This window comes from Aquarana catesbeiana, linkage group LG13, assembly GCF_042186555.1.
Source record: "Aquarana catesbeiana isolate 2022-GZ linkage group LG13, ASM4218655v1, whole genome shotgun sequence".
Classification (NCBI taxonomy): domain Eukaryota; kingdom Metazoa; phylum Chordata; class Amphibia; order Anura; family Ranidae; genus Aquarana; species Aquarana catesbeiana.
This window is the reverse complement of record NC_133336.1, coordinates 18,802,922-18,827,917: the sequence shown is the minus strand read 5'-3', so window position 1 is coordinate 18,827,917 and position 24,996 is coordinate 18,802,922. Positions and strand designations below refer to the sequence as shown.

At 45.8% G+C, this 24,996-nt stretch overlaps 1 protein-coding gene across 3 annotated transcripts in view; it reads left to right on the top strand.

Annotated features, from left to right (window-relative positions):
- Positions 1–13,147, top strand: part of RIN3 (Ras and Rab interactor 3) — a 126,704-nt gene extending 113,557 nt beyond the window's left edge. For all 3 annotated transcript variants that reach the window (XM_073609833.1, XM_073609832.1, XM_073609831.1), the window contains exons 7-10: positions 156–464; positions 3,777–3,908; positions 6,350–6,513; positions 8,809–13,147. In XM_073609833.1, the coding sequence (XP_073465934.1) occupies positions 156–464; positions 3,777–3,908; positions 6,350–6,513; positions 8,809–9,108 (905 nt within the window). In that variant the 3' untranslated portion in view covers positions 9,109–13,147. The remainder of the gene's footprint in view (positions 1–155; positions 465–3,776; positions 3,909–6,349; positions 6,514–8,808) is intronic.
- Positions 13,148–24,996: the final 11,849 nt, after the last annotated feature.

The following is a 24,996-nucleotide window of genomic DNA, read 5'->3' as shown; positions in this document are numbered from 1 at the left end:
TAATACATAAAACTTGGCCTGTTAGTGGGCCCTGAGGACAAGGTTGATGACTACTATTTTAAAGTCAACAATGGCTGCTCCTCAAAGGCATACTACTCAAGAAAATACAGATCTCATGTAATATTTTCTACTGCTCTTCCATGTTCCCACCACAGACGCCATTGTGGAGGCAGCTCTGTGCAAGTGCGTCCTGAAGCCGCTCAAGGCCCCCGTTGAACGTTACCTCCGGGAGATCCATGAGAAGGACGACTCATTGAGACTCATGACCGAGAACCAGCTGGTCATCCAGGACACGACCACCACTGAACTGGGCGTCACCACCAGCGTGCCAGACAGCGGCGTGATGGAGAAGATTATCCAGAAGTTTGGGACCATGCACAAGACCTACTCTCCAGAGAAGAAGATCACCTACCTGCTGAAGGCATGCAAACTCATCTATGACTCCATGGCCGCTGGTAACCCAGGTATGTGGCCTGCCCTGGGCAAACAAGTATTTAAGGGTTCTCTTCCTGTATCTGTCCTATAATTCCTGCTGTCCTGACCATGTTACTAATGCCTTGTACTTTCGGATTGAGTTGGTAACTAGTTTGAGTCACCAGGGTGGCCTGGGCAGCTGAGTTTTTTTTCTTTTTTTTTAATTTTATTTGTACTGATGGTTGGTGGGGTAATGATGGAAAAAGTTAAAACAATATTAAGCCAGTGCTCCACGATGGTGTTGAGGCTCTGCCCGCCGTGATGTCATGCAACTCCACTCAACTGACACGTTGCGTCCGTACCGGACTTTCTCAAGTTTAATGATGAAAAAAACAGCAGGAGAGTTAGAGAAGGCACAGATCCACCAAATGCAATGCATGAAACCAATTCAGGGAGATCCTTGTACTCCCAGGTACAGTGTCCTCTCCAGCAAGGAGAACAATGAGCAGTACAGGAATGACATCTCTGCATTATGGCCACCAAATGGACCTGATTATCACTAAAAACCATGAATTACTATGATTTCCAGCTCCATCTAGTGGGCGGTAATTTCCTAACTCGCTCTATCTGTATGATTTAAAAAGACATTCGACCTGGGGAAAAAATAGCCTAATATCCATTTTTGTGCTCTTTTTTTACAGAATGAATGTGCATGCCAATTAACAGGTTGAATAGCGTTGCAAATATTTTATAAATGCACCCCCAAATCTCAAGATCTGGTGAGACTAGTAGTTGGGGGGGCCCCAGTGCCTTAGATCAGTGGTCCCCAAACTCCCTGGCACTGGCCGTTCAGAACTCAACCCCTCCACGGCCTGGGGGGGGGGGGTGTATGGTGCGGTCTGGTGGTTGCACAGACTAATGGAGGGGGAGGAGGGGCTGGTGGTTATTTGTGTGGCAGTTGCAGCCTATTATTGGGGGGGGGGGGTTATGGCTTGTCACCCGGGGGGTGTAACAAGCAAACCCCCCCATTGCAAATTGTAAACTGGGTGTGTGTTGTGGTTGCAGCCTGTCACCTCATGGGGGGTGGTGCAGCCTGTCACCTCATGGGGGGTGGTGCAGCCTGGGTCTCACCAGTGCTATGAGATGCTGTCCTGCTGTCCCTGGTTTAGCTCTCCTCCCTCCCCTTCCTTCATGACCACATAATGGGAAGGGAGTAGTTGTGCTAGAAGTGGAGTGGGCTCCCTCTTGTGGTCAGAGATTGCAATGCAGGTTGTGCCGGCTTGCTCTGCCTGCTGCCAGCCCCCACCGCGCAGGCCTGGCTCCCAGCAGGCCATGGACCGGCACCGGATGGGGGGTTGGGGACCCCTGCCTTAGAATGGGAGGAATTCAAAAACCTCAATCTTTCAGGGCACCGCCTAGGCAAAATTACTATTTGTAGTTGTTGCTAATGGGGATGCAAAATCCCTTCCCTTTGAGTTCAGTTCTACTTTTAATGGTTATATTCTTAGGTTTACCATAGCTCAATAAAAGCAAGTGATACTCCCAAATCTGAGCATTGCTTGTAGCTATTGGGCTGTTTCTGCCCCATTTAAGGGTAACGATCCTCCGTTCTTGATTAGATCACAATCGGCACCCATTTGGCTCTTGCCAGATCAAAGCTGGGGAATATAATTCTGGTTGCGCATGTTTCTGTTCCCATCATCGCACACGTACTCTTAATCATCATCACCCCAACACAACCGCAAACATCTGCTTACACAAATTTCTGTAAACATTAACTGCTATTATTTGAGTGTTGGAACTCCTTATGCAATGACTAGTGATGAGATGACACAACAGCGACCCCTGCAGGTGGAGAGATGGTAGTGCAGCTTTTCAGTTTTTTTTATTCTCATTCTAATACAGGGGTCTCCAAACTTCAAACAAAGGGTCAGTTTACTGCCCCTCTAACTTTAGGGGGCCGGACTGTGGCCAGTGGGAGAAGAAAATGCCCTGGCATCGGTGGGGGTAAACAAGCCTTGGTGTTCAGTGGGAGTAAAAAAAAAATGACATCATTGATGTTGGTGGAAGGAATAGTGCTCCGTCATTGGTGTCAGTAGGACAATTGGTTCCCCCATCTGTGGTCTCAGTGGGAGGGATTTTTTTTGTCAGTGGGAAGAATAGTTTCCTATTGATGGCAGTGGGAGAATTGGATCCCCACCTCTGGTCTCAATGAGCGGAATAGTACCCCATTGTTGGTGTCAGTGGGAGGAATAATGGCCCATCACTGGTGTCAGTGAGGGGGGGGGAAATAGTGGCCCATCATTGGTGTCAGTGGGGGGGGATAGTGGCCCATCATTGGTGTCAGTGTGGGGGGGGGATTAGTGGCCCATCATTGGGGTCAGTAGGTGGGAATAATGGCCCATCATTGGTGTCAGTAAGGGGGGAATAGTGGCCCATCATTGGTGTCAGTGAGGGGGGAATAATGGCCCATCATTGGTGTCAGTGAGGGGGGAATAATGGCCCATCATTGGTGTCAGTAGGGGGGGAATAGTGGCCCATCATTGGTGTTAGTAGGGGGGGAATAGTGGCCCATCATTGGTGTTAGTAGGGGGGGAATAGTGGCCCATCATTGGTGTCAGTGAGGGGGGAATAATGGCCCATCATTGGTGTCAGTAGGGGGGGAATAGTGGCCCATCATTGGTGTTAGTAGGGGGGGAATAGTGGCCCATCATTGGTGTCAGTGGGGGGGGGGGGAATAGTGGCCCATCATTGGTGTCAGTGGGGGGGAATAGTGGCCCATCATTGGTGTCAGTGGGGGGGAATAGTGGCCCATCATTGGTGTAACTGAGCAAATTAGTTCCCCAACTCTGAACTCAATGGGAGGAATAGTGCCCCGTCTTTGGTGTCCCAAGGGCCGGATAAAGGCAAGCAAAGGGCTTCATTTGGCCCATGGGCCGCAGTCTGGAGACCCCTGCTCTAGAACACCGCATATTCTCACTTGTGCATGTGCAGAGTTTATTAGGTTACGCTGGCCTTCACTGTTCCTGCTGACTCCACTATTGTTCCAGTTTTAGGGCCCCTTCTGTTCAGTCTGTTGTGGTGCAATAATTTGTAGTATTTCATATTCATGTGTCTCTCAGTAATGCAGACTATTCGTTTTAAATGAATGGGAACATTAAGCTCTGTTTTTATTGAAATGTTACATTTATCTAGGAAAGAAAAATTGGTTGGTAATTGTCCTCGGGGGGGGGGGGGGGGGGGCTGCTATTTGCTGTGGGGGACCCTGCCCGGGGGGGGGCTCTGTTTGCTGTGGGGGACCCTGCCCGGGGCAATTTTTCTGCAGCACCAGATTTGTGATTGAATTTCTGTCCCTTGTGCAGGGAAGCCCCACGGAGCGGATGACTTCCTCCCGGTTCTGATGTATGTCCTGGCCCGCTGTGACCTTGTGGCTCTTCTCCTGGATGTGGAATATATGATGGAGCTGATGGACCCTGCGCTGCAGCTGGGAGAAGGTAATGGTTGCTGCCTGATCTGAGCCGCACTTACACTAGTGCAGCATGACAACTTTTTTCGCACTTAGATGAAACAAGAAAAAAAACACCTGTCCTGCTTGTGTTGCCATTCATTTAGAGAATGAGAAAGGGAAAGGCCCCAACTAAGTGTAGAATTAATATGTCAGCATTTATTGCATGAGCCCTGTAGAAGAAAATGGTGGTAGTACGCACAGCTGTTTATCAAATGCATGCTTTTTTTAAGTAAAAAAAAAAAAAAATTGAATGAACAACTCTATTTCTAAAATATCAAGATTTTCAAGGTGCAAAGGAATGAATGACAAGATATTAACCACTTCAGTTCCGGAAGGATTTACCCCCTTCCTGACAAGAGCATTTTTTGCGATTCGGCACTGCGTCGCTTTAGCTGACAATTGCGCGGTTGTGCGACACTTTCCCAAACAAAATTGACGTTCCTTTTTTTTTTTTCCCCCACAAATAGAGCTTTCTTTTGGTGGTATTTGATTTTTTGCGCTATAAACAAAAAAAAAAAAAAAAAAAAAAAAAAGTGACAATTTTGAAAAAAAAGCAATGTTTTTTACTTTTTTGCTGTAATAAATATCCCCAAAAAATATATAAAAAAACAAAACAAATTTTTTCCTCAGTTTAGGCTGATATATATTCTTATACATATTTTTGGTAAAAATCGCAATAAGCGTATATTGATTGGTTTGCGCAAAAGTTAGTCTACAAAATAGGGGATAGATTTATGGCGTTTTTATTCTATTTTTTTTTTTTTTTTTTTACTAGTAATGGCGGCGATCTGCTATTTTTATTTTTTAGTGTGACTGCAACATTATGGCGGACACGTTTGACACTATTTTGGGACCATTGTCATTTATACAGCGATCAGTGCTATAAAAATGCACTGATTACTGTATAAATGGCACTGGCAGAGAACGGGTTAAACTCTAGGGGGCAATGAAGGGGTTAAGTGTGTCCTAGGGAGTGATTCTAACTGTGGGGGGGGGATGAGTTACCACTGACATGACAGCGATCACCGCTCCCGATCACAGGGAGCAGTAGATCTCTGTTATGTCACTAGGCAGAACTGGGAAATGCCTTTCATTACATTTCCTCATTCTGCCTCTCCGTCTCCGGCGATCATCGAGTTTGCGGGACCCGCGGGCACGCGCCCGCAAGGTGGCAAATTGAAAGGTACAGGTATTCCCATTTGCCTGTACGAGCCATTCTGCCGACGTGTGTGTGTGTGTGTGTGTGTGTGTGTGTGTGTGTGTGTGTGTGTGTATATGTGTGCAGCGGTTGGCAAGTGGTTAAAATATATTCTTTTTATTCACAGTCCTTAAAAAAAAAAAAAATCACAATAAAACCATTAACCAATACATCACCAATGTATTACAAAATAGGTTCCATTTGCATCTCTTCATGGACAGCTTGGAATTGTAGCCTCAACATGTTTCGCCATGGTTGGCTTCATCAGGCAGAAATTGGCTGCCAGTATCCCAATTCTTTCCAAATAGTTTGCACCACACTCCCAACCAGGGGTGACCCCAACTGAGGAGAGAAAATGGTCTCAAATCACTATCACTCATGTATGCGCCAATATTGGGGGGGGGGGGGGGCCCTGCGCAGTATTCTGTAGATCACAGGAGAGACACAAAAGACTAAAAAATATGCTTTCTTCTATAGACATATGAGAGCATTAGAGGGTTAAAGGGGTTGTAAACCTTCAAGGTTTTTCACCTTTAATGCATTGAGGTGAAAAACCTCCTTTAATGCTGCAGCCCCCCCCCCCCCCCAAGCCCCCGTTTTACTTACCTGTACCCCTTCTATCTCATCCCGGGGACGAGCACACCAGCAAAAGCCGGTGTCTCGGGTCCTGATTGGATGGATTCATAGCAGCGCAGCCATTGGCTCCTGCTGCTGTCAATCAAACCCAATGACCCGGGGGTGGGGCCCAAGTCATGCATTCGGCTTCTATGGACGCCGAATGAATGACTTGAGTGCGCGCCCACACGGTAACCCCCCCGGGAGAGCAGGGGGGTGTCTAATGTGGGGAGGAGCCGCGAGAGCCGCCGGGGGGACCCCAAAAGAGGATGTTCGGGGGCCACTCTGTGCAAAACGAGCTGCACAGTGGAGGTAAGTATGAGATGTTTGTATGAATACAGACAACCACTGTAAGGGGGGCATTCTGACAAAACGAGCTGCACAGTGGAGGTAAGTATGAGATGTTTGTATGAATACAGACAACCACTGTAAGGGGGGCATTCTGACCACCAATGAATTCATTTTTGCAGGGATTCCCCAGAGACCTAATAAATTATTTCAAGGGTTCCTCTGGGGTAAAGGGGTTGAGAAAGGCTGTTCTATAATGTGATCTCCTCTGAAAAACACTGGAGATCTTTTTGGCAATGACTTATACATTTTCCTCGTTCCTTTAGGTTCCTATTACCTGACCACCACATACGGGGCTCTGGAGCACATAAAGAACTACGATAAGATTACAGTGACCCGGCAGCTCAGCCTGGAGGTCCAAGACTCCATTCATCGGTGGGAGAGGAGACGAACGCTTAACAAAGCCAGGGTGTCTCGCTCCTCCATACAGGTGGGTTCTACTCGTAGAGACTCCTGGACCTCGTGTATACTGGTGCCACCATTGCCTATTTGCTCAATGCCAAGAGCCGGCACCAAAAATGTAAAGGCAGTTTAATGACACATTGTGGAAACCGCCAATACCTGGACATCCCTTCTTGGGACTGGTGACTCTTGCAATGGTGGATCTGCACTGGAAGCACCATCCATCTTCATACTTGTACCCAACTTTGAGACAGTGGGCCAAACTAAATTGACAGGTGCAACTGGAGGCTTCACCTGGTCCTCTTATCTAGCAACCACTTGGCATACCAGGCCAGAACTTGTCCCAGCTCTAGACATCTAATGGAAAAGGGAATAGTTCTGAAAGTCGCACATCTCTGCAAAACTCCGTAAGGTGTATGACAGCCTCAGCCCAGGCTCCAACCAGGCCATGCCCCCAGCACGTTTCACTCCACCCCATGGGGTTTAGTCATGGGGATCCCCATGTCTAAGCTCCATGGGCGGAGCCTGGGCTAAGGCTGTCATATACCACCTTACAGGGGGTTTTGCAGAGATTTGCCCCTTCCAGGATTTTTTTTATTTGAGACAGTGGGTTTGACTTACTAAAGGGGAATAGGCTGTTTAATATGTAAGGGAATTTACCCCAGGGCTTAGTGAAGTTTCACTTTGAAATGAATAACCAGATAATACTTGACATCCTCCAGCCATGGATGGGCTTTTTCTGACTTGCTGCAGCTTCTAATGCACATTGCGAGAAGCTCACAGTGTGCAGTAAAATCTAAGTAAGCCATTTCAGTCCAGGGGAAGAGCCGGCACAACTGTGCAAGACTGGAGGGAAGTCTGAAGAGCTCATCTTGGCTTTGCAGGACCACATGCCCCAGATCAGGCATGGACTGGCCATCGGGACTACCGGGAGTTTCCCGGTGGGCCAATGGCTCAGTGGGCCGGTTTCAGCAGCTGCCTAATTTGCCTGTACACGTCTACCCGTCAATCGCCAACAGCTGGTGCCTGACGGGTAGATCGAGATGCATGCAGAGTAGCGCAGGAAGCGTGTGTAATAAGTTCTCTCTCCGCTGCTCCCCGGCTGCCCTTCCTCTCTTCTCGTCTATCCCCATTTGCTTATGACATCATCTGGGATGGACAAGAAGAGAGGAGGGGCTGTCGGGGAGCAGCGTGACATGAGAGAGAACATATTACAGATGCTTCCTGTGCTACTCTGCATGCTGGCTGGTAAACGCTGTGTCCTGATGTTCCCCCAATGTGCCCCAATATTGCCCTGATGTGCCCCAATATTGCCCTGATGTGCTCTGATGTGCCTCAAAATGCCCTGATGTGCCCCGATGCGCGGTGTGCCCTGATGTGCCCCAGTGTGCTTTAATGTGCCCCACTATACCCTGATGTGCTATGTGCCCCAATGTGCCCTGATGTGCCCCGATGTGCCCCATGTGCTTTAATGTGCCCTGATGTGCCCCACTATACCATGATGTGCCCCACTATACCCTGATGTGCCCCACTATGCCCTGATGTGCCCCACTATGCCCTGATGTGCCCCACTATGCCCTGATGTGCCCCACTATGCCCTGATGTGCCCCACTATGCCCCAATATGCCCTGATGTGCCCTGATGTGCCCCAATGTGCTTTAATATGCCCTGATGTGCCCCAATGTGCTTTAATGTGCCCTGATGTGCCCCAATGTGCTTTAATGTGCCCCAATGTGCCCTGATGTGCCCCACTATACCCTGATGTGCGATGTGCCCTGATGTGCCCCACTATACCCTGATGTGCCCTGATGTGCTTTAATGTGCCCCAAAATGCCCTGATGTGCCCCTATATTCCCTGATGTGCTATATGCCCTGATGTCCTGTGCCCTGCTGTGCTGTGCCTCAGTGTCGTGTACCCTGCTGTGCCCTGTACCCTGATGTGCTGTGCCCTGTACCATGTACCCTGATGTGATGTGCCCTGTACGCTGATGTGCTGGGCTCTGTACCGTGCTGTGCCCTGATGTGCCGTGCTCTGTGCCCTGATGTGCCGTGCTCTGTGCCCTGATGTGCCGTGCTCTGTGCCCTGATGTGCTGGGCTCTGTACCATGCCCTGATGTACACTGTACCCTGATGTGTTGTGCCCTGGGCCGGTCTGAAGTCCAGGGCCACATTTTTGTCCCAGTCCAGCCCTGCCCCAGATTGCACAGTCAGCTATATACTGTGAGTTATAGGTTTGATAACTGCTAGATATAAATTCTCCTAACCCCAATCGCAGTCCTCCAGAAGGACCAGTTGATTGACGAGATGTCCTTTCGCTTCCTAGGACTTCATCACAATCTCCTTTGAAGAGCTGGAGGTGAACACGAGGACCTTGGCCACCAAGCCAGATACGAGGGTGGCCCAGGTGCTGCAGCAGTGCATGGAAAAATTTGAGGTGTCCGACCCACAGAAATACGGGCTCTTTGTACTCATCAATGAACAGTTTTACCGCCTTGCCGACGACGCATTGCCGCAGCAGGTGAAATCTCGTCTGCTAAAGAACGAACAAAAATTGGACTTCCACTTCCTGTATAAGACGGCGGGCGAGCAAGACACACCAGTGAAGGACCTGGACTTTCTCTAGCCCCTTCACCATGAGATGGGTCATACAAGACATTGTACCCGACACCCAGGGATGAGATGGTTCTGGCTGGTCCAATCCATGTATTTGCCTTGGTATGCTGGTCACTATTGGGGCATTCCAGTCCTGAATGCCCTATGGGCAAATAAAGCACAAAGATGCCGTTTTATGGAACAGAGGGGCAATTTGGTAAAATATAAGAAGTTTCAGAGTTTAAAACTGCATAGAAATGTATTATTGAAGACCAGGGCTGGGTGATTTTACCAATTGTTTTTAAAAAAGGACTTCTCTGCCAAAGAAGCAAATCAAGAGATATTGTTCGGGGAAAGCAACTTAGATTGTTAATAAAGTTAATTTTATCTTGAAAGTGAAATATTTGGGCATGTGAAGCTATATCCGTGTAGGTCAATATGGGAATGCATGGCAGCTTGCTTGTTCCAGGTCTGTAACTTTTAAAGTGATTGTAAACCTTGTAAAACAACCCATTCCGTTTAAAATAGAAATGAAAGGCAAAACATTTTTGTATAGCTATAAAAAGAACATTATAATTTATCTTTTTTTTTTTTTTTTTTTTTCCTTTTTTTAATTTTTTTTTTTATAAGTGATCACATTCCCTTTTGTTCTCGGTTGCATAAGAGCTGGGGGAAGAAAAACCAGCAACACACTGAGCTTCCCAGTGAATGGCTGTGCAGGGTGGGTGTGTCAGGACAAGTCTGATCAGTGGAGAGCTGACCATGCTGTGCTCTCATGCCTAGTGTGGTCAGTTTTTAATGGAAAAGCAAAGGGACTGGCAGGATCACCAGGGATTTCACACAAAGGAAGCAATACAAAGAAAGGGAGACTTTCTCATACAAGTATAGAAGGCACATATCAGGAATATGAAATGCTGGGTTAACAAACGCCTTAAGATCGTACTTATTTAATAGACATGTGTTCTGGACAGAGTAGGGAAGGGTCAGAGTCCCCATCATTTTTTTGAAGTCCCATTGGAGAAATTTCACTTCGCTTTCCTGTAGATACATGGGCCTGGTAGCTGTGTGATTGTGCTAAACCAGTGGCCTTCAAAAAGCAAGCAAAGGGCCGCAGTTATTGTACCCTTGGGGGGGCCTATTTTATCCACTAATACCAACAGTTTGGCGTAATTCCTCCCACTGACACCAGTGATGGGACGCCATTCCTCCTCCCGTCACCACCTGTGATGGCACGCCATTCCTCCTCCCGTCACCACCAGTGATGGCACGCCATTCCTCCTCCCGTCACCACCAGTGATGGCACGCCATTCCTCCCCAATGACGCCAACAATGGGTTTTCTCAGAGACTGGTAAAACCCATTTGGGTCCTTGAGTCTGGAGGTTTTCTTGAGTCTTGGGAGGCATTAAGCCTACAATGTAGAAACCATAGAGGAAAGCAAGCACATAAATACTGATCCTTAAATGTAGTTTGTAACTTGAATAACCTGCATCACTTTCAAAGCACAATCAGTAGAACCTCAATCCCTTTCTTGCTGGTGCCCCATCGTAGTAATAATATGAGTTTCATCTCACTCAAGCAGGTTGAGGGGTTCCAGGATAATTGCTATTGGAATGAAACTGGTTTCCTCAGGAACTGCTAAAAATCATGTTTTTGAGTCTGGAGATTTTGTAGAGTCTTGGAAGGCATGAAGCCTGCAATGTAGAAACCATAGAGGAAAGCCGGCACACAAATGCTAATCCTTAAATGTAGTTTTTTTCCTTGAGGTTCTACGAATTGCGCCTTGAATGGCCTGCATCATTCTCAAGGCTTTCCTCTATGGTTTCTACATTGCAGGCTTCGTGCCTCCAAAATCTCCAGACTCAAGAACCCAAACGTGGTTTTTAGCAGTTCCTGAGGAAACCAGTTTCCTTCCTATAGCACAAGCATCCTGGAACCCATCAACCTACTTGAGTGAGACGAAACCCATTATACTATGATGGGGCACCAGTAACAAAGCAGTTGAGGTTCTACGGATTGCACCTTGAATTGCCTGCTTCATTCTCCATTGCTTTCTTTCTTTCTAGTACAATATGGGTTTTGTGTCACCCAGAGTTCTTGCTCATGCAGGTTGAGGGGCTCTGGGATGCTTGTGCTATAGAGAAGAAACGGGTTTCCTCTGGGACTGCTAAAACCCAGTTTGGGTCCTTGAGTCTGGGCATTTTGTAGAGTCTTGGGGGAGATGAAGCCTACAATGTAGAAACCATAAAAGAAAGCTGGCACACAGATGTGTTCAATGTGCAATCTGTAGAATCTCAACCCCTTTCTTTCTGGTGCCCCATCATAGTGTTCTCACTCATACAGGTGGGGTGCCAGGATGCTTGTGCTATCGGAAGGAAACTAGTTTCCTCAGGAACTGCTAAATCCATGTAGGTCAATATAATTTGAGTCCTTGAGTTTGGAGGCTTTGTCAAGAGGCATGAAACCTCCAATGTAGAAACCATAGAGCAGTGGTTCTCAACCTGGGGGTCAAATAATGATTTGCCAGGGGTCACCAAATCCTTGGCTGTTTCTGAAGCCTGCACCGCTTTCCCAGCCTTATTTCTGGCTGCCCAGAAGGGCTGTCCCTGGAGCCCGCAGCCGCCCCCTCAGCCTCTTCACAGCCGCCCATTCAGTTCACGGCATGACTGGGGGGCAGAGACCAGAGGTCAGCTGACGTGAGGAATGTGAAGTGGGAGGGGCTGAAGGAGACCCTCTCCTGATTTCTGCATAGGTGTCACTGCTACGAGACACCACAAAGTCAGAGACACAGTAACACTACCTGTGATTATAGTTGCCATTAAAAGTCCCCACTACAGTTCTCAGATCAGCAGATGACCTTCATCAAGAGCACCTAAGTTGGCTGATCAGAACTCCCTGCCAACATTGCCACTCATCCCCCCCCACCAAGGAGTAAGAGAAGGAATACAAATATAGAATACATGGAAGGGAGAGGAAAAGAGGGGGGGGGCAAAGAAAAAGGGAGAGAAAGAATAAGAACAAAGATGGCTAAAAAGAGGAACTGGGGGGGAAAAAAACAAGAAATTAGGATAGAGAAGGATAAAAGGGAAAGAAAGGAGAACAAAGAGAAAGAGTGGTACATCCTAAAATGTAACATAAGGGGTTTTAATACTGTACAAGTGGAAGGGACTCTGGGAGTACTAAATGTATGTTGGTTATGGGCGCAAATTACTTTCCTTGGGTGCTGACAACCCATGCTATGAAAATATTTTGGGGGTCTCCACAACTTGGGAAATTTTATCAAGGGGTCACGGCACTAGAGAGGTTGAGAACCACTGCCATAGAGGAAAGCCAGCACACAGATGCTGATCCTTTAAAAATAGTTGGTCATGAATGGATTTTAGACTTTTGACAAGGATGCTGACACGTTTTGACCAATAAGGCCTTCATTGTAAATGTGTCCACAGCATGAAGCCCTCAATCCTGGGTCCACGGTTTGCTGACAGTCAGCATCTTGTTTTGTGTAGATGTGCACAGTTCTTTTAGGATACTGTAGGTGCTGCCAATAGTTCAGAGCTCCACCCTTCCCAGGGATTAGGAGAAGGGAGATTCTGGCTGTGGAGAACAACCTACACCTGTTTCAAGAGGCAGCAAATAGAACCAGATCTCATACTGGTATTCTTCTGTGGAAAGCTGAGTTGCTGAAGGTTAAGGTCTAGTTTGTTGGTAAAGGATGCTGCATAGTGCTGACTTCCTGCTTTAGATGAACTGAGAATCTTCTGAATGGACCTTCTCTTGAGAGAGAAGGGGGGAGGGGACACGGCAAGGGTAGAGGTTGTCTAATTTTATTCCTGGAGTTCAGCTTTAAGTCATTCATGATTAGACTCTGAGAAGAAGAGATTTGCTGTGCGGTTGATTTTATCTCAGCGATTACTGCACAGAAATGTTGATCTGCAGATAAGCGGGAGAGACGATCTCTACATGTAATACAATGATGAAGATTTTCAATGACAAATCATGAAGTAGAACTATAGGGAACATTTTCTTTTCTAGTTTTGGATTGAGTGGATGGGGGAAGAGGATTAATTATGGGAGGGGGGATCGGGGGGGGGGGTAGTTGTCCTAGAAGAGATGATATGCTAGCGGGGGAAGGGGATTTGTGCTAGGAGGGGAAGTTTTTCTTGGGGGGGGGGGGGGGGGATTTGTGCCTGGAGGGGGGGTTGGCAGGGAAGATTTGTGCTGGGTGGGGGGATTTGGAGTGCAGGGGAGAGGTTGTGTACTCAAGAGAGTAAATTTGAAGGGTAGAGGATTTGTGCTAGTAGGGACGATTGAAGGATTTGTGCTGGGAGGGGAAATTTTCTTTGGGGGGGAGGGGTTTTGTGCTGGTAGTCCGACGATTGAAGGATTTGTGCTGGGAGGGGGGATTTGCCGTGCGGTGGAGAGGTTGTGTAGCCGAAGGGGTAGAGGATTTGTGCTAGGAGGGGAAATTTTCTTTGGGGGGGAGGGGTTTTGTGCTGGTAGGGATAATTGGAGGATTTGTGCTGGGAGGGGGAAATTGGAGTGTGGGGGAGAGGCTGTGCAGTCAGAGGGGAAATTTTTGAAGGGTAGAGGATTGTGCCAGCTTTTTTATTTATTTTTTTTTGGGGGGGAGAGGTTGTGTAGTTGAAGGGGTAGAGGATTTGTGCTAGGAAGGGAAATTTCTTTGTTGGGGGGGGGGGGGGGTTGTGCTAGTAGGGATGATTGGAGGATTTGTGCTGAGGGGGATTGGAGTGTGGGGGAGAGGTTGTGTAGTTGGAGGGGAAATTTTGAAGGGTAGGGGATTGCGCCAGTTTTTTTTTTTTTTTTGGGGGGGGGGGTTGTGCTGTGGGGGATTTGTGGGGAGCGAGGCCAGCAGGATCGGCGATCATGTGACCGCTGTGATAGGCTATCACAGCAGTCACATGATCAGGAACTGGTCCCACCGGCTGCCAATCACTAGTGGGCATGAATACCGGTCTACCCTGTTTCCCTGAAAATAAGACCTACAAGGACTGTAACTAGGGCTTATTTGGGGGGTAGGGCTTATATTGCAGCCATCACCGACAATCACGCTAGGTCTTATTTTCAGAGAAACAGGGTATGACCGCTTGGTCTCTGTGCTGGGAGCACACAGTGAGCGAAGGAGGAATCGGAACCTCAGTAACTTTTTTTTTTTTTTTTTTTTTCTTTTATTGCCATCCGTGTCCCCAATCACTTCCCATCCTGGTGACTACAAATCCAGTGAGGGTAGAATCGCCCCAGTGGGGACACAGACATTAATAAAAACCCTACAGTGCGTACACCTGCTCTGCCCCCCATTGGGACATTTCCTGTCATAATGATTGTTTAGGAGGTGAGAGGAAATCTACCCAACATAAACACCTGACAGAGGGTCTAAAACCTGAAGCCCAACTCCAGTAAGACAGGAAGAGAGGGGAAATCTCTCCAGAGGGCACACAGGTAAAAAAACAAACAAAAAGCAATTGCCAAATTGCCAGAACTTCTACCTGTTCCCCAATATTTTTACTGCTGCCCCTGCCCCCCCCCCCCCCCCCCGTGCCTGGTGACAACAGAAAACCCCATTTCTTATATAGGGTGTCACAGGGAGAGGAAGGGTAGGAAATGTCTCCAGAGGGGACATGGGCAAAAAAAGTAGTAGATTGGGGAATAGGTAAAACTTTTGGCAAATATTTTTTTAATTTTTTTTATTGGCTATGCCTTCCAGTTCCAGGGATGACTAAACCTCTGTGTGTTTGTTTGTTTTTTTTTTTTTTTTTTTTGTTTTTTTTTTTATAGGGGTGTCACAGGGACAGGAATTGAAGGAAAATCTCTCCAGAGGGGACACAGACCTAAAAACAATACTTCTATTTTTAGTAGATTGGGGAACATATACATGTTTTGGCAATGATGTTATTGTTGGCAGTGCCTCTTGCTAGTGACAGCAGCATCCCCCATTTCTTATAGGGGTGTCACAGGGACAGGAAGTGAAGGAAATCCCCTCCAGAGGGGATATTGGGGGGGGGGGGGGCATTTTTAGTAAATTGTGGAACATAAACAACTTTTTAGTTTTTTTTTTTTTGTTTTTTTTTTTTGGGGGGGGGGGGGTGGCTGCACCTTCCTGTTCCAGTGATCACCACTCCTCCTGGTTTCCTATAGGGGTGTCACAGGGACAGGAAGTGAAGGAGATCCCACCAATGGGGCCAAAGACAGAACTTGTGACTCTTCCCTGCTCAGTCCAAATTCTAAGAAATAAAAAAAAGTTGGTGTTTTGGCTTTAAAAAAAAAAGGGAATGTGATCAGACTGGGACTTACTGTACAGTTTTTCATACGCGTGTCCTTTCCCGGAAGCATTGGCGTTTTGCGGGGCTCGCAAAACCCCACAGAGCCACAATTTCTCACTGCTGTGGAATCGCTGGGTCTATTCTCTCTCATATAACATTCACAGACTGCAACTCTGTAGCTTTTTAATTGTGCTTTGTAACATGAATGGTCAGCTTTACAGTTCATTTCCAATCTGATTGTACAATCTCCTTTTTAGATCTGCCAAAAACTTTGTAACTTTAAAAATGCTCTCCTGATTGGATACACAATCACATGGATTTGTTAGATTAGGTAGGTGATCTTATTACAGGGGAAGATGATTGTAACGTGTATGATGACCCTATATTTATCTGTACAAAGAATGTTGTATACTATATTCTGCATACACAGGACTTTAAACCTATAATGGAAAGTATCTTTTTTGTATAAATGTAACAATTGTGGTCTAAATATATAAATGTAACTTTTTGTATCTCAGTGATTTCATTTCTTCCATTATTTCACTTTATTGTTACATTTTAACCACTTCAGTACTGGACACTCCCCCAAGCAAGCAAACGTTCATTGATGGGCGCTGGTGAGGTTGCATTTGATGGGTGCTTCATTAAAATGGTGGGGTATATATGGCCGGGGGGGGGGTGGCAAAATGAGGTTTCGCCTAGAGCAGGGGTCTCAAACTGGTGGCCTCCAGCTGTTACAAAACTACAAGTCCCATGAGGCATTGCAAGGCTGATAGTTACTGGCATGGCTCCCTCAGGCAGAGGCATGATGGGACTTGTAGTTTCGCAACAGCTGGAGGGCTGGAAGTTTGAGACCCCTGGCCTAGAGTGTCAAAAATCCTTGCACCAGCCAGTGTGGCTGGTGCAACCAGTGTGTGTGTGTGTAGATCTATATATAATATTGCACACAGTGGAACCTTGGATTGCGAGCATATCAAAGTGAGTTTCCCCATAGAAGTAAGATAATTCGTTCCGCGTTGACTTCTATTACATGCAATACTGCATGTGGCCAGAGGTGGGGGGGGGCGCCGGAAGCCTCTGAAATACTCGGGGACAGCTCGGCTGAACTCGAAAAGGCTCGGGAACGGAGTGTTTCAGAGTATTTCCTAACTGTTCCAAGTGTCCCTGGCGCCCCCGCACCTCTGGCCAAATGCGGTACTGCACGCCCCATTAGCTTGAATTCTGCTCGTTTTGCAAGACAACACTCACAAACCGAGTCAGAATTAAAAAAAAAAATAAAAAGTTCGTTAACCGTGTTACCACCAAGGTTCCTGTGTATGTGTTTGTCTGTGTGTGTGTGTGTGTGTGTGTGTGTGAAATATAAATAAATAAATAAATAAATATATATATATATATATATATATTACATTTAAAAAAATTTTTTTATTTTAGCAGACACTATAGAGAATAAAATAGCGGTCATTGCAACTTTTTATGTCACACGGTATTTGCGCAGTAATTCTTCAAACATGATTTTTTTATTTATGTTTATTATTAAAAAAAAAAATACTCTGTTCCTGAGTGTTTCCGAGTTCAGGCAAGTATTTCCGAGGCTCTCCGGCGCCCCCCCACCTTGGGCCACATGCGGTATTGCATGTAATAGAAGTCAATGTGGAATGAATTATCTTCGTTTCCATTGACTTCTATGGGGAAACTCGCTTTGATATGCTTTGGATTACAAGCATTCTCCTGGAATGGATTATGCTCGTAATCCAAGATTTCCACTGTATTTGTTATTCTTGAACCCTTAGGCCCAGTTCACACTGATGCGAGTTCATGACGAATGTGATGCGTCAAAAACACTTTAAATTCGCATGTCATCCCTAAAGTCATTGTTTTCAATGACGGTTGTTCACATACATGTGTTGCGATTCCTCTTCGAATGCGATGCGATTAAAAAAAGGGTCTTGTGCGAGTTTACTGCGTTGTGAATTTAGTCTCCATAGACATCAATGTAATTTTTTACATTATGATTCCATTGGCTAGAATATCAATCGCAGCTATGTCCAACTCCTGAAATTTGCGGTAAAATCACTGTAAGTTTGCGGTAAATTCGCACCTCACAAAGGACAAAAAAAACGGAACAAAATCACAGCGCATCAGTGTGAACCGGGCCTTATCGTACTGTAGCTTTGTTGTCCTTGCCATTCTATCCTGCTATGGATATTTTCGATTTCAGGGCTACTCAGCTAATTAATACGGTTGGCATATTTAGTCCAGATAGTACAACTGGCGATGATCTGGGCGGTATGTTGGTTAGGCTTAAAAGCCTAGTTACTACAGAACTTCGTACCAACTGGGACTTGGCCTTCTTTGAGAATTCTATTTCTGAGGAGATGGTTCCTAGGAGTTTAAGATGGGAGGAGGTAGCTCCCCAGAGTGATATTTTGGATGTTGTGGATTGGTTTCAATGTTTCAACAAAGATGGTTTGGGACTTTTAAATGACATGCTTGGTAAAAAGAAACAAACTATTAAAAATAGATGAGGAACCCTCAAAGAAAAATTGAATCCACATAAGGGGAGTGATGAATATAATAAGAGGTCTGATGGCCTAAGAAAGCATCTTGAGAAAGAGGAATCGGAACAGCTTCTGATTCCTCTTTCTCAAGATGTTCTTCTCAGAGTGGCTTAGAGATTTTGCTCCCTAATCATATAGTTTTTTTTTTTTTTTACACTTTACATAATAACTAAATTCTACACCACACTTTTTTTAAGGTTACTATCCGATTAATCGAAACAATAATCGGCCAACTAATCGATCATGAAAATAATTCTTAGTTGCAGTCCTAGATTTAGCCCACTTTTGACTGAATACGAGTCACAGGAGTGCAGAATGAAGTTCACTCCTATGACCCACAGGAGAAGTAGGACCAAAGGAGCTTGGGCCATACTTCTCCTTTAGTGCACTTCATGTTCTAGGGTAGTGGTCTCCAAACGGCAGCCTAGAGGCCAGATGCAGCTCTTTGCTTGATTTTATCCGGCCCTTGGGGCACTATTACATCCTCTGATACCAACAATGGGGCATCATCCCCCACTACTGACACCAATGAAGAGGGCACAATTCCCTCCAATGACACCAACAATGGGTCACAATTCCTTCCAATGACACCAACAATGGGTCACAATTCCCTCCAATGACACCAACAATGGGTCACAATTCCTTCCAATGACACCAACAATGGGTCACAATTCCCTCCAATGACACCAACAATGGGTCACAATTCCCTCCAATGACACCAACAATGGGTCACAATTCCCTCCAATGACACCAACAATGGGTCACAATTCCTTCCAATGACACCAACAATGGGTCACAATTCCCTCCAATGACTCCAACAATGGGTCACAATTCCCTCCAATGACACCAACAATGGGTCACAATTCCCTCCAATGACACCAACAATGGGTCACAATTCCTTCCAATGACACCAACAATGGGTCACAATTCCCTCCAATGACACCAGCAATGGGTCACAATTCCTTCCAATGACACCAACAATGGGTCACAATTCCTTCCAATGACACCAACAATGGGTCACAATTCCTTCCAATGACACCAACAATGGGTCACAATTCCCACCAATGACACCAACAATGGGGCACAATACCTCCCATTTACACCAATAATGGGGCGCAATTACTTTCAGTGACACAAACAATGGGGCATTATTTTTCCCACGGACGTCGGGACCTTTTCTACTCCCACTGGCCACAATCCAGCCCTGATAAAGTCTGAAGAACAGATAACTGGCCCTTTTGTTTAGAAAATTTGGAGACCCCTGCTAGCCCACCGGCTCCTGTACATACACGTCGGCACTTTAAAGATGGATATCTGGGTAATGGCAGCGGCTGCTGCCACAACCGAGATATCCATCTTTTCAGTGAGCAGTCCTGTTAATGATAATGGTGGCCTCTGCGGCGGATTCGCCGCGAGATCACTGTAATCGGCGGTTGGAGGGGGGCCCCCCCTCCCGCCGCTCTCCTGTGCCCTCCGCTGCTGCCGACGGCTCTGGTTCGTGGCTGGGTATGGAGACGAGTGAGGGGAAGATGGCCCCCCACCCGTCTCCATACCATAGCAGGGCGGAAGCGACGTCAAAACATTACTTCAGCCCATACGTCTTAAAGGCACATTTTTTTGTTGACATTTTTTTAAATGACAATTTTTTTTTTTTTTTTCTTTTATTGCATATAAGTCCAAATATGAGATCTGAGGACTTTTTGACCCCAGATCTCATATTTAAGAGGACCTGTCATGCTTTTTTCTTTTGCAAGGGATGTTAACATTCCTTGTAATAGGAATAAAAGTGACCCAATTTAAAAAAAAAAACAGTATAAAAATAACTAAATCAAGTAAAATAAATAATTAAAAAAAATAAATAAATTGTTTAAAGCACCCTGTCCCGACGAGCTTGCACGCAGAAGTGAACGCATACCTGAGTGGCGCCCTCTTATGAAAACGGTGGTCAAACCACACATGTGAGGTATCGCCACGATCGTTAGAGTGAGAGCAATAATTCTAGCCCTAGACCTCCTCTGTAACTCAAAACATGCAACCTGTAGAATTTTTTTTTTTTTTGTCTTATTTTTTTTATTTAAAAAAGTGAATTTTTTCCAAATAAAGTGCGCTTGAAGACCGCTGCACAAATATGGTGCAAAAAACCTGTAGAATTTTTTAAACGTCGCCTATGGAGATTTTTAAGGGTAAAAGTTTAAAGCCATTCCACGAGCGGGTGCAATTTTGAAGCGTGACATGTTGGGTATCAATTTACTCAGCGTGACATCATCTTTCACAATATAAAAAAAAATTGGCATAACTTTACTGTTGTCTTATTTTTTTTATTCAAAATAGTGAATTTTTTCCAAAAAAATTGCGCTTGTAAGACCGCTGCGCAAATACGGTGTGACAAAAGGTATTGCAATGACAGCCATTTTATTCTCTAGGGTGTTAGAAAAAAAATGTATAATGTTTGGGGGTTCTAAGTAATTTTCTAACAAAAAAAACTTGGTTTTAAACACTGAGTCTGAAAAAGTGGTGAACACCTACCTGCTATATAGATTACCAGTAGCTGATATCTATGGTAAGTCACTATTATATATAACAACTCCTCTGCCAAAGGCAAATAAATTAGAAGGTTTCCTAATATTCAACTGCCATATGCATAATTTCAAGCTGGAAAGCCCTCAGGGGTTTCTAGTATATACATTATATATATGAGATTGTGATCACTCAAAGGTTTGCAGGAACGTCTTACTACCTACCTCCTAAGTGTAGCTGACCAGCTCAGTCTCCCTTGCATCTGCACCATCCTTACTACTACAGATTAGAAGCCCTATGGCAGCTAGGTAGTTGTCCTGCAATTTCCATTCAACGGGTGTGGACAAACTCCTGAACCCTGCACTCTGTATGTAGTGCACCCCTAAAACCACTCATTGTACATATCGCACCACCAAAATCTGCACATATGCCCCCCCTGGAACTGCACTCCAAGTGTCACACTCCTGAACTCAGCACTCTGTATGTAATGTACTCCTGAACCCTGCACTCTGTACATAGTGCACCCCATACAACCAACCCTTTGAGGGCCACCATAGTTCTGATGCGGCCCACAATGAAATTAGGTTCGACACCCCTGTCCTATCAGCATTTCATCTTATCCACACATGCTCATGTGACATAAACTGGTTATATCATAGAGCCCCCACATCTACAGGGTGGCCATTGATGAGAACGTTCCACCTATATGAGCTTCATCCCATTCCAAAAACCATGGCCATTAATATGGAATTGCCCTCTGATGCAACTATATCATCCTTCACTCTTTTGGGAAGGGTTTCCAGAAGATTGTTGAGTGTCTATGGGAATTTGTGGCCATTAGTGAGGTCAGGTGCTGAGGTTGGATGAGAGGACCTGGCCCACTAATTGGTGTTCCGGTACGTCGTTCTGTAGGGTTGGGGTCTGGGCTCTATGTAGGACACTTCAGGTCCTTCACACCAGAGAGTAGAAGTTGACCTCAAGTGTTATTCCACTCTGATCACAGGACCAGAACTAGAAGGTCAGATCTGTTTTTCTGCTTTTTGCTGTTAAAGGCAGAAATAATGAAGCCGGGACTCTATTTTTGCTCTAAGGGAACAGAGTACAATGACTCAGAAGAGGCCAGGCCCATCACATGAGCAGAAATCACCGATGTGTGAGAATCCTCAGATTCCAAAGTCATCATTTACTGGAAATCACAGCCGAATGACGGGGCACTGTGGAGGTATTTGTTTCAGCATCTCCTTCCTCCACTCAGAGGAGTCACCATACTGTATTCTGGTCGGAAATTTTATGAAAATGTAAGGCATTCACTCACTACATCAGTGAAATCCAAATACAACAAATAGTAGGGACGGGTGCCAGCAGGGGGCTTAACTGCAAATCATGGGGCCTCATAGGAAACTCTACAGTTTAGTATTCCTTAACCCTTCTAATGGGGGTCCCCTGTCTACTCAAGGCCCCATAGCATGGGCTGCTGGATGACATCACTGAGAATGCAGCCTATCCATTCACTAGAGACCAGTGACATCACTGAGAATGCAGCCTATCCCTTCACTAGAGACCAGTGACATCACTGAGAATGCAGCCTATCCATTCACTAGAGCAGGGGTCTCAAACTGGCGGCCCTCCAGCTGTTGCAAAACTACAAGTCCCATGTCCCATGATGCCTCTGCCTGTGGGAGTCATGCTTGTAACTGTCAAGCTTGCAATGCCCCATGGGACTTGTAGTTTCAAAACAGCTGGAGGGCCACCAGTTTGAGACCCCTGCACTAGAGACCGGTGACATCACTGTGAATGCAGCCTATCCCTTCACTAGAGAGTGGTGACATCACTGAGAATGCAGAATATCCATTCACTAGAGACCGGTGACATCACTGAGAATGCAGCCTATCCATTCACTAGAGAGAGGTGACATCACTGAGAATGCAGCCTATCCCTTCACTAGAGACTGGTGACATCACTGAGAATGCAGCCTATCCCTTCACTAGAGACCAGTGACATCACTGAGAATGCAGCCTATCCCTTCACTAGAGATTGATGACATCACTGAGAATGCAGCCTATCCATTCACTAGAGACCAGTGACATCACTGAGAATGCAGAATATCCATTCACTAGAGACCGGTGACATCACTGAGAATGCAGCCTATCCATTCACTAGAGACTGGTGACATCACTGAGAATGCAGCCTATCCCTTCACTAGAGACTGGTGACATCACTGAGAATGCAGCCTATCCCTTCACTAGAGAGCGATGACATCACTGAGAATGCAGCCTATCCCTTCACTAGAGAGCGATGACATCACTGAGAATACAGCCTATCCATTCACTAGAGACCGGTGACATCACTGAGAATGCAGCCTATCCCTTCACTAGAGATTGATGACATCACTGAGAATGCAGCCTATCCATTCACTAGAGACCGGTGACATCACTGAGAATGCAGCCTATCCATTCACTAGAGACCGGTGACATCACTGAGAATGCAGCCTATCCATTCACTAGAGACCGGTGACATCACTGAGAATGCAGTCATTCCACATTTTTAGGGTGTTTTTTTGGTCGGAAAAGAAAGTTCACAAAACGGAAAATTGTATACTCACCTTTCTGTAATTTTCCTTTCCTGTCGCATCTTCATGGCAGCATACACGTTGGGTTGTGACTCCGCCCCCACAACCTGATAGGACCACATAGCTATAAATTAATGAGTAGACACCCGTCCCAGTATTCTCTGTATATATATATATATATATATATATATATATATATATATATATATACATATGTCACCTTAGAAGGGTGGGTGATTGTATGCTGCCATGAAGATGCGACAGGAAAGGAAAATTACGGAAAGGTGAGTATACAATTTTCCGTTTTCCTGTCGCATCATGGCAGCATACATGTTGGGGAGTAACTCGCCAAACTGGGTGGGAATGAAAAGTAAATTTTATTGACAAGAAACAGAACAGTTGGCCTGTATAACGGCCCCCCTGAATTCAACTGCTGCTAAGCGTGCAGCGTCTACTTTATAATGGGATATGAAGGTGCTTCTAGAAGATCAAGTGGCCGCTCTACAAATAGTTTCCGCTGAGACTTTACAGTAAGCTGCCCATGAAGTAGCCATTGCCCTGGTGGGGGTGGGGGGGGCTGCTGCACACAACTAAGCCTGTTTAAGGCTTATCTTCATGAGGCTAAACCGGAGATTCCCTGGCCATTCCTCCAGCAAGCCTGTTTAAGGCTTTATGTTGGCTGCTGCACATGAAGCCTGTTTAAGGCTTATATCGAGGTCAGACAGGAGAGTGAGAAGAGAGAGAGTGCCCCTGAGACCACCAGAGTGGGGCTCCTTCCATTTAGCTCGTTTAGAGGCTGTACAAGAAGGACTTCCACCCAGGAGAGGCTAGAACCTGGCTGGGGCGAAGTGGTAAGGGGGTGCTGATCTGTTGTGGTCCTGACAGGTGAGGAAAAATAAGAGAATACTGGGACAGGTGTCTACTCATTAATTTATAGCTATGTGGTCCTATCAGGTTGTTGGGGTGGAGTCACAACCCAACGTGTATGCTGCCATGATGTGACAGGAAAGACATATTTGTTCTTGAATAAGAAAATCTTTATTTATAACTCTGTCGGCATCAAACACAGAAAGAAATCTTCAATATGGGTATAACTGTGGGTATAGGATTGGGTATATGGGATTGTTTGAGATTATTTTTATGGTGGAACTAGATGGACTTGTGTCTTTTTTCAACCTGACTAACTACAGTGGGGACAGAAAGTATTCAGACCCCCTTACATTTTTCACTCTTTGTTATATTGCAGCCATTTGCTAAAATCATTTAAGTTCATTTTTTTCCTCATTAATGTACACACAGCACCCCATATTGACAGAAAAACACAGAATTGTTGACATTTTTGCAGATTTATTAAAAAAAAAAAAACAACTGAAATATCACATGGTCCTAAGTATTCAGACCCTTTGCTGTGACACTCATATATTTAACTCAGGTGCTGTCCATTTCTTCTGATCATCCTTGAGATGGTTCTACACCTTCATTTGAGTCCAGCTGTGTTTGATTATACTGATGGGACTTGATTAGGAAAGCCACACACCTGTCTATATAAGACCTTACAGCTCACAGTGCATGTCAGAGCAAATGAGAATCATGAGGTCAAAAGGAACTGCCTGAAGAGCTCAGAGACAGAATTGTGGCAAGGCACAGATCTGGCCAAGGTTACGAAAAAATTGCTGCACTTAAGTTCCTAAGAGCACAGTGACCTCCATAATCCTTAAATAGAAGACGTTTGGGACAACCAGAACTCTTCCTAGAGCTGGCCGTCCGGCCAAACTGAGCTATCGGGGGAGAAGAGCCTTGGTGAGAGAGGTAAAGAAGAACCCAAAGATCACTGTGGCTGAGCTCCAGAGATGCATTCGGGAGATGGGAGAAAGTTGTAGAAAGTCAACCATCACTGCAGCCCTCCACCAGTCGGGGCTCTTTGGCAGAGTGGCCCGACGGAAGCCTCTCCTCAGTGCAAGACACATGAAAGCCCGCATGGAGTTTGCTAAAAAAAAAA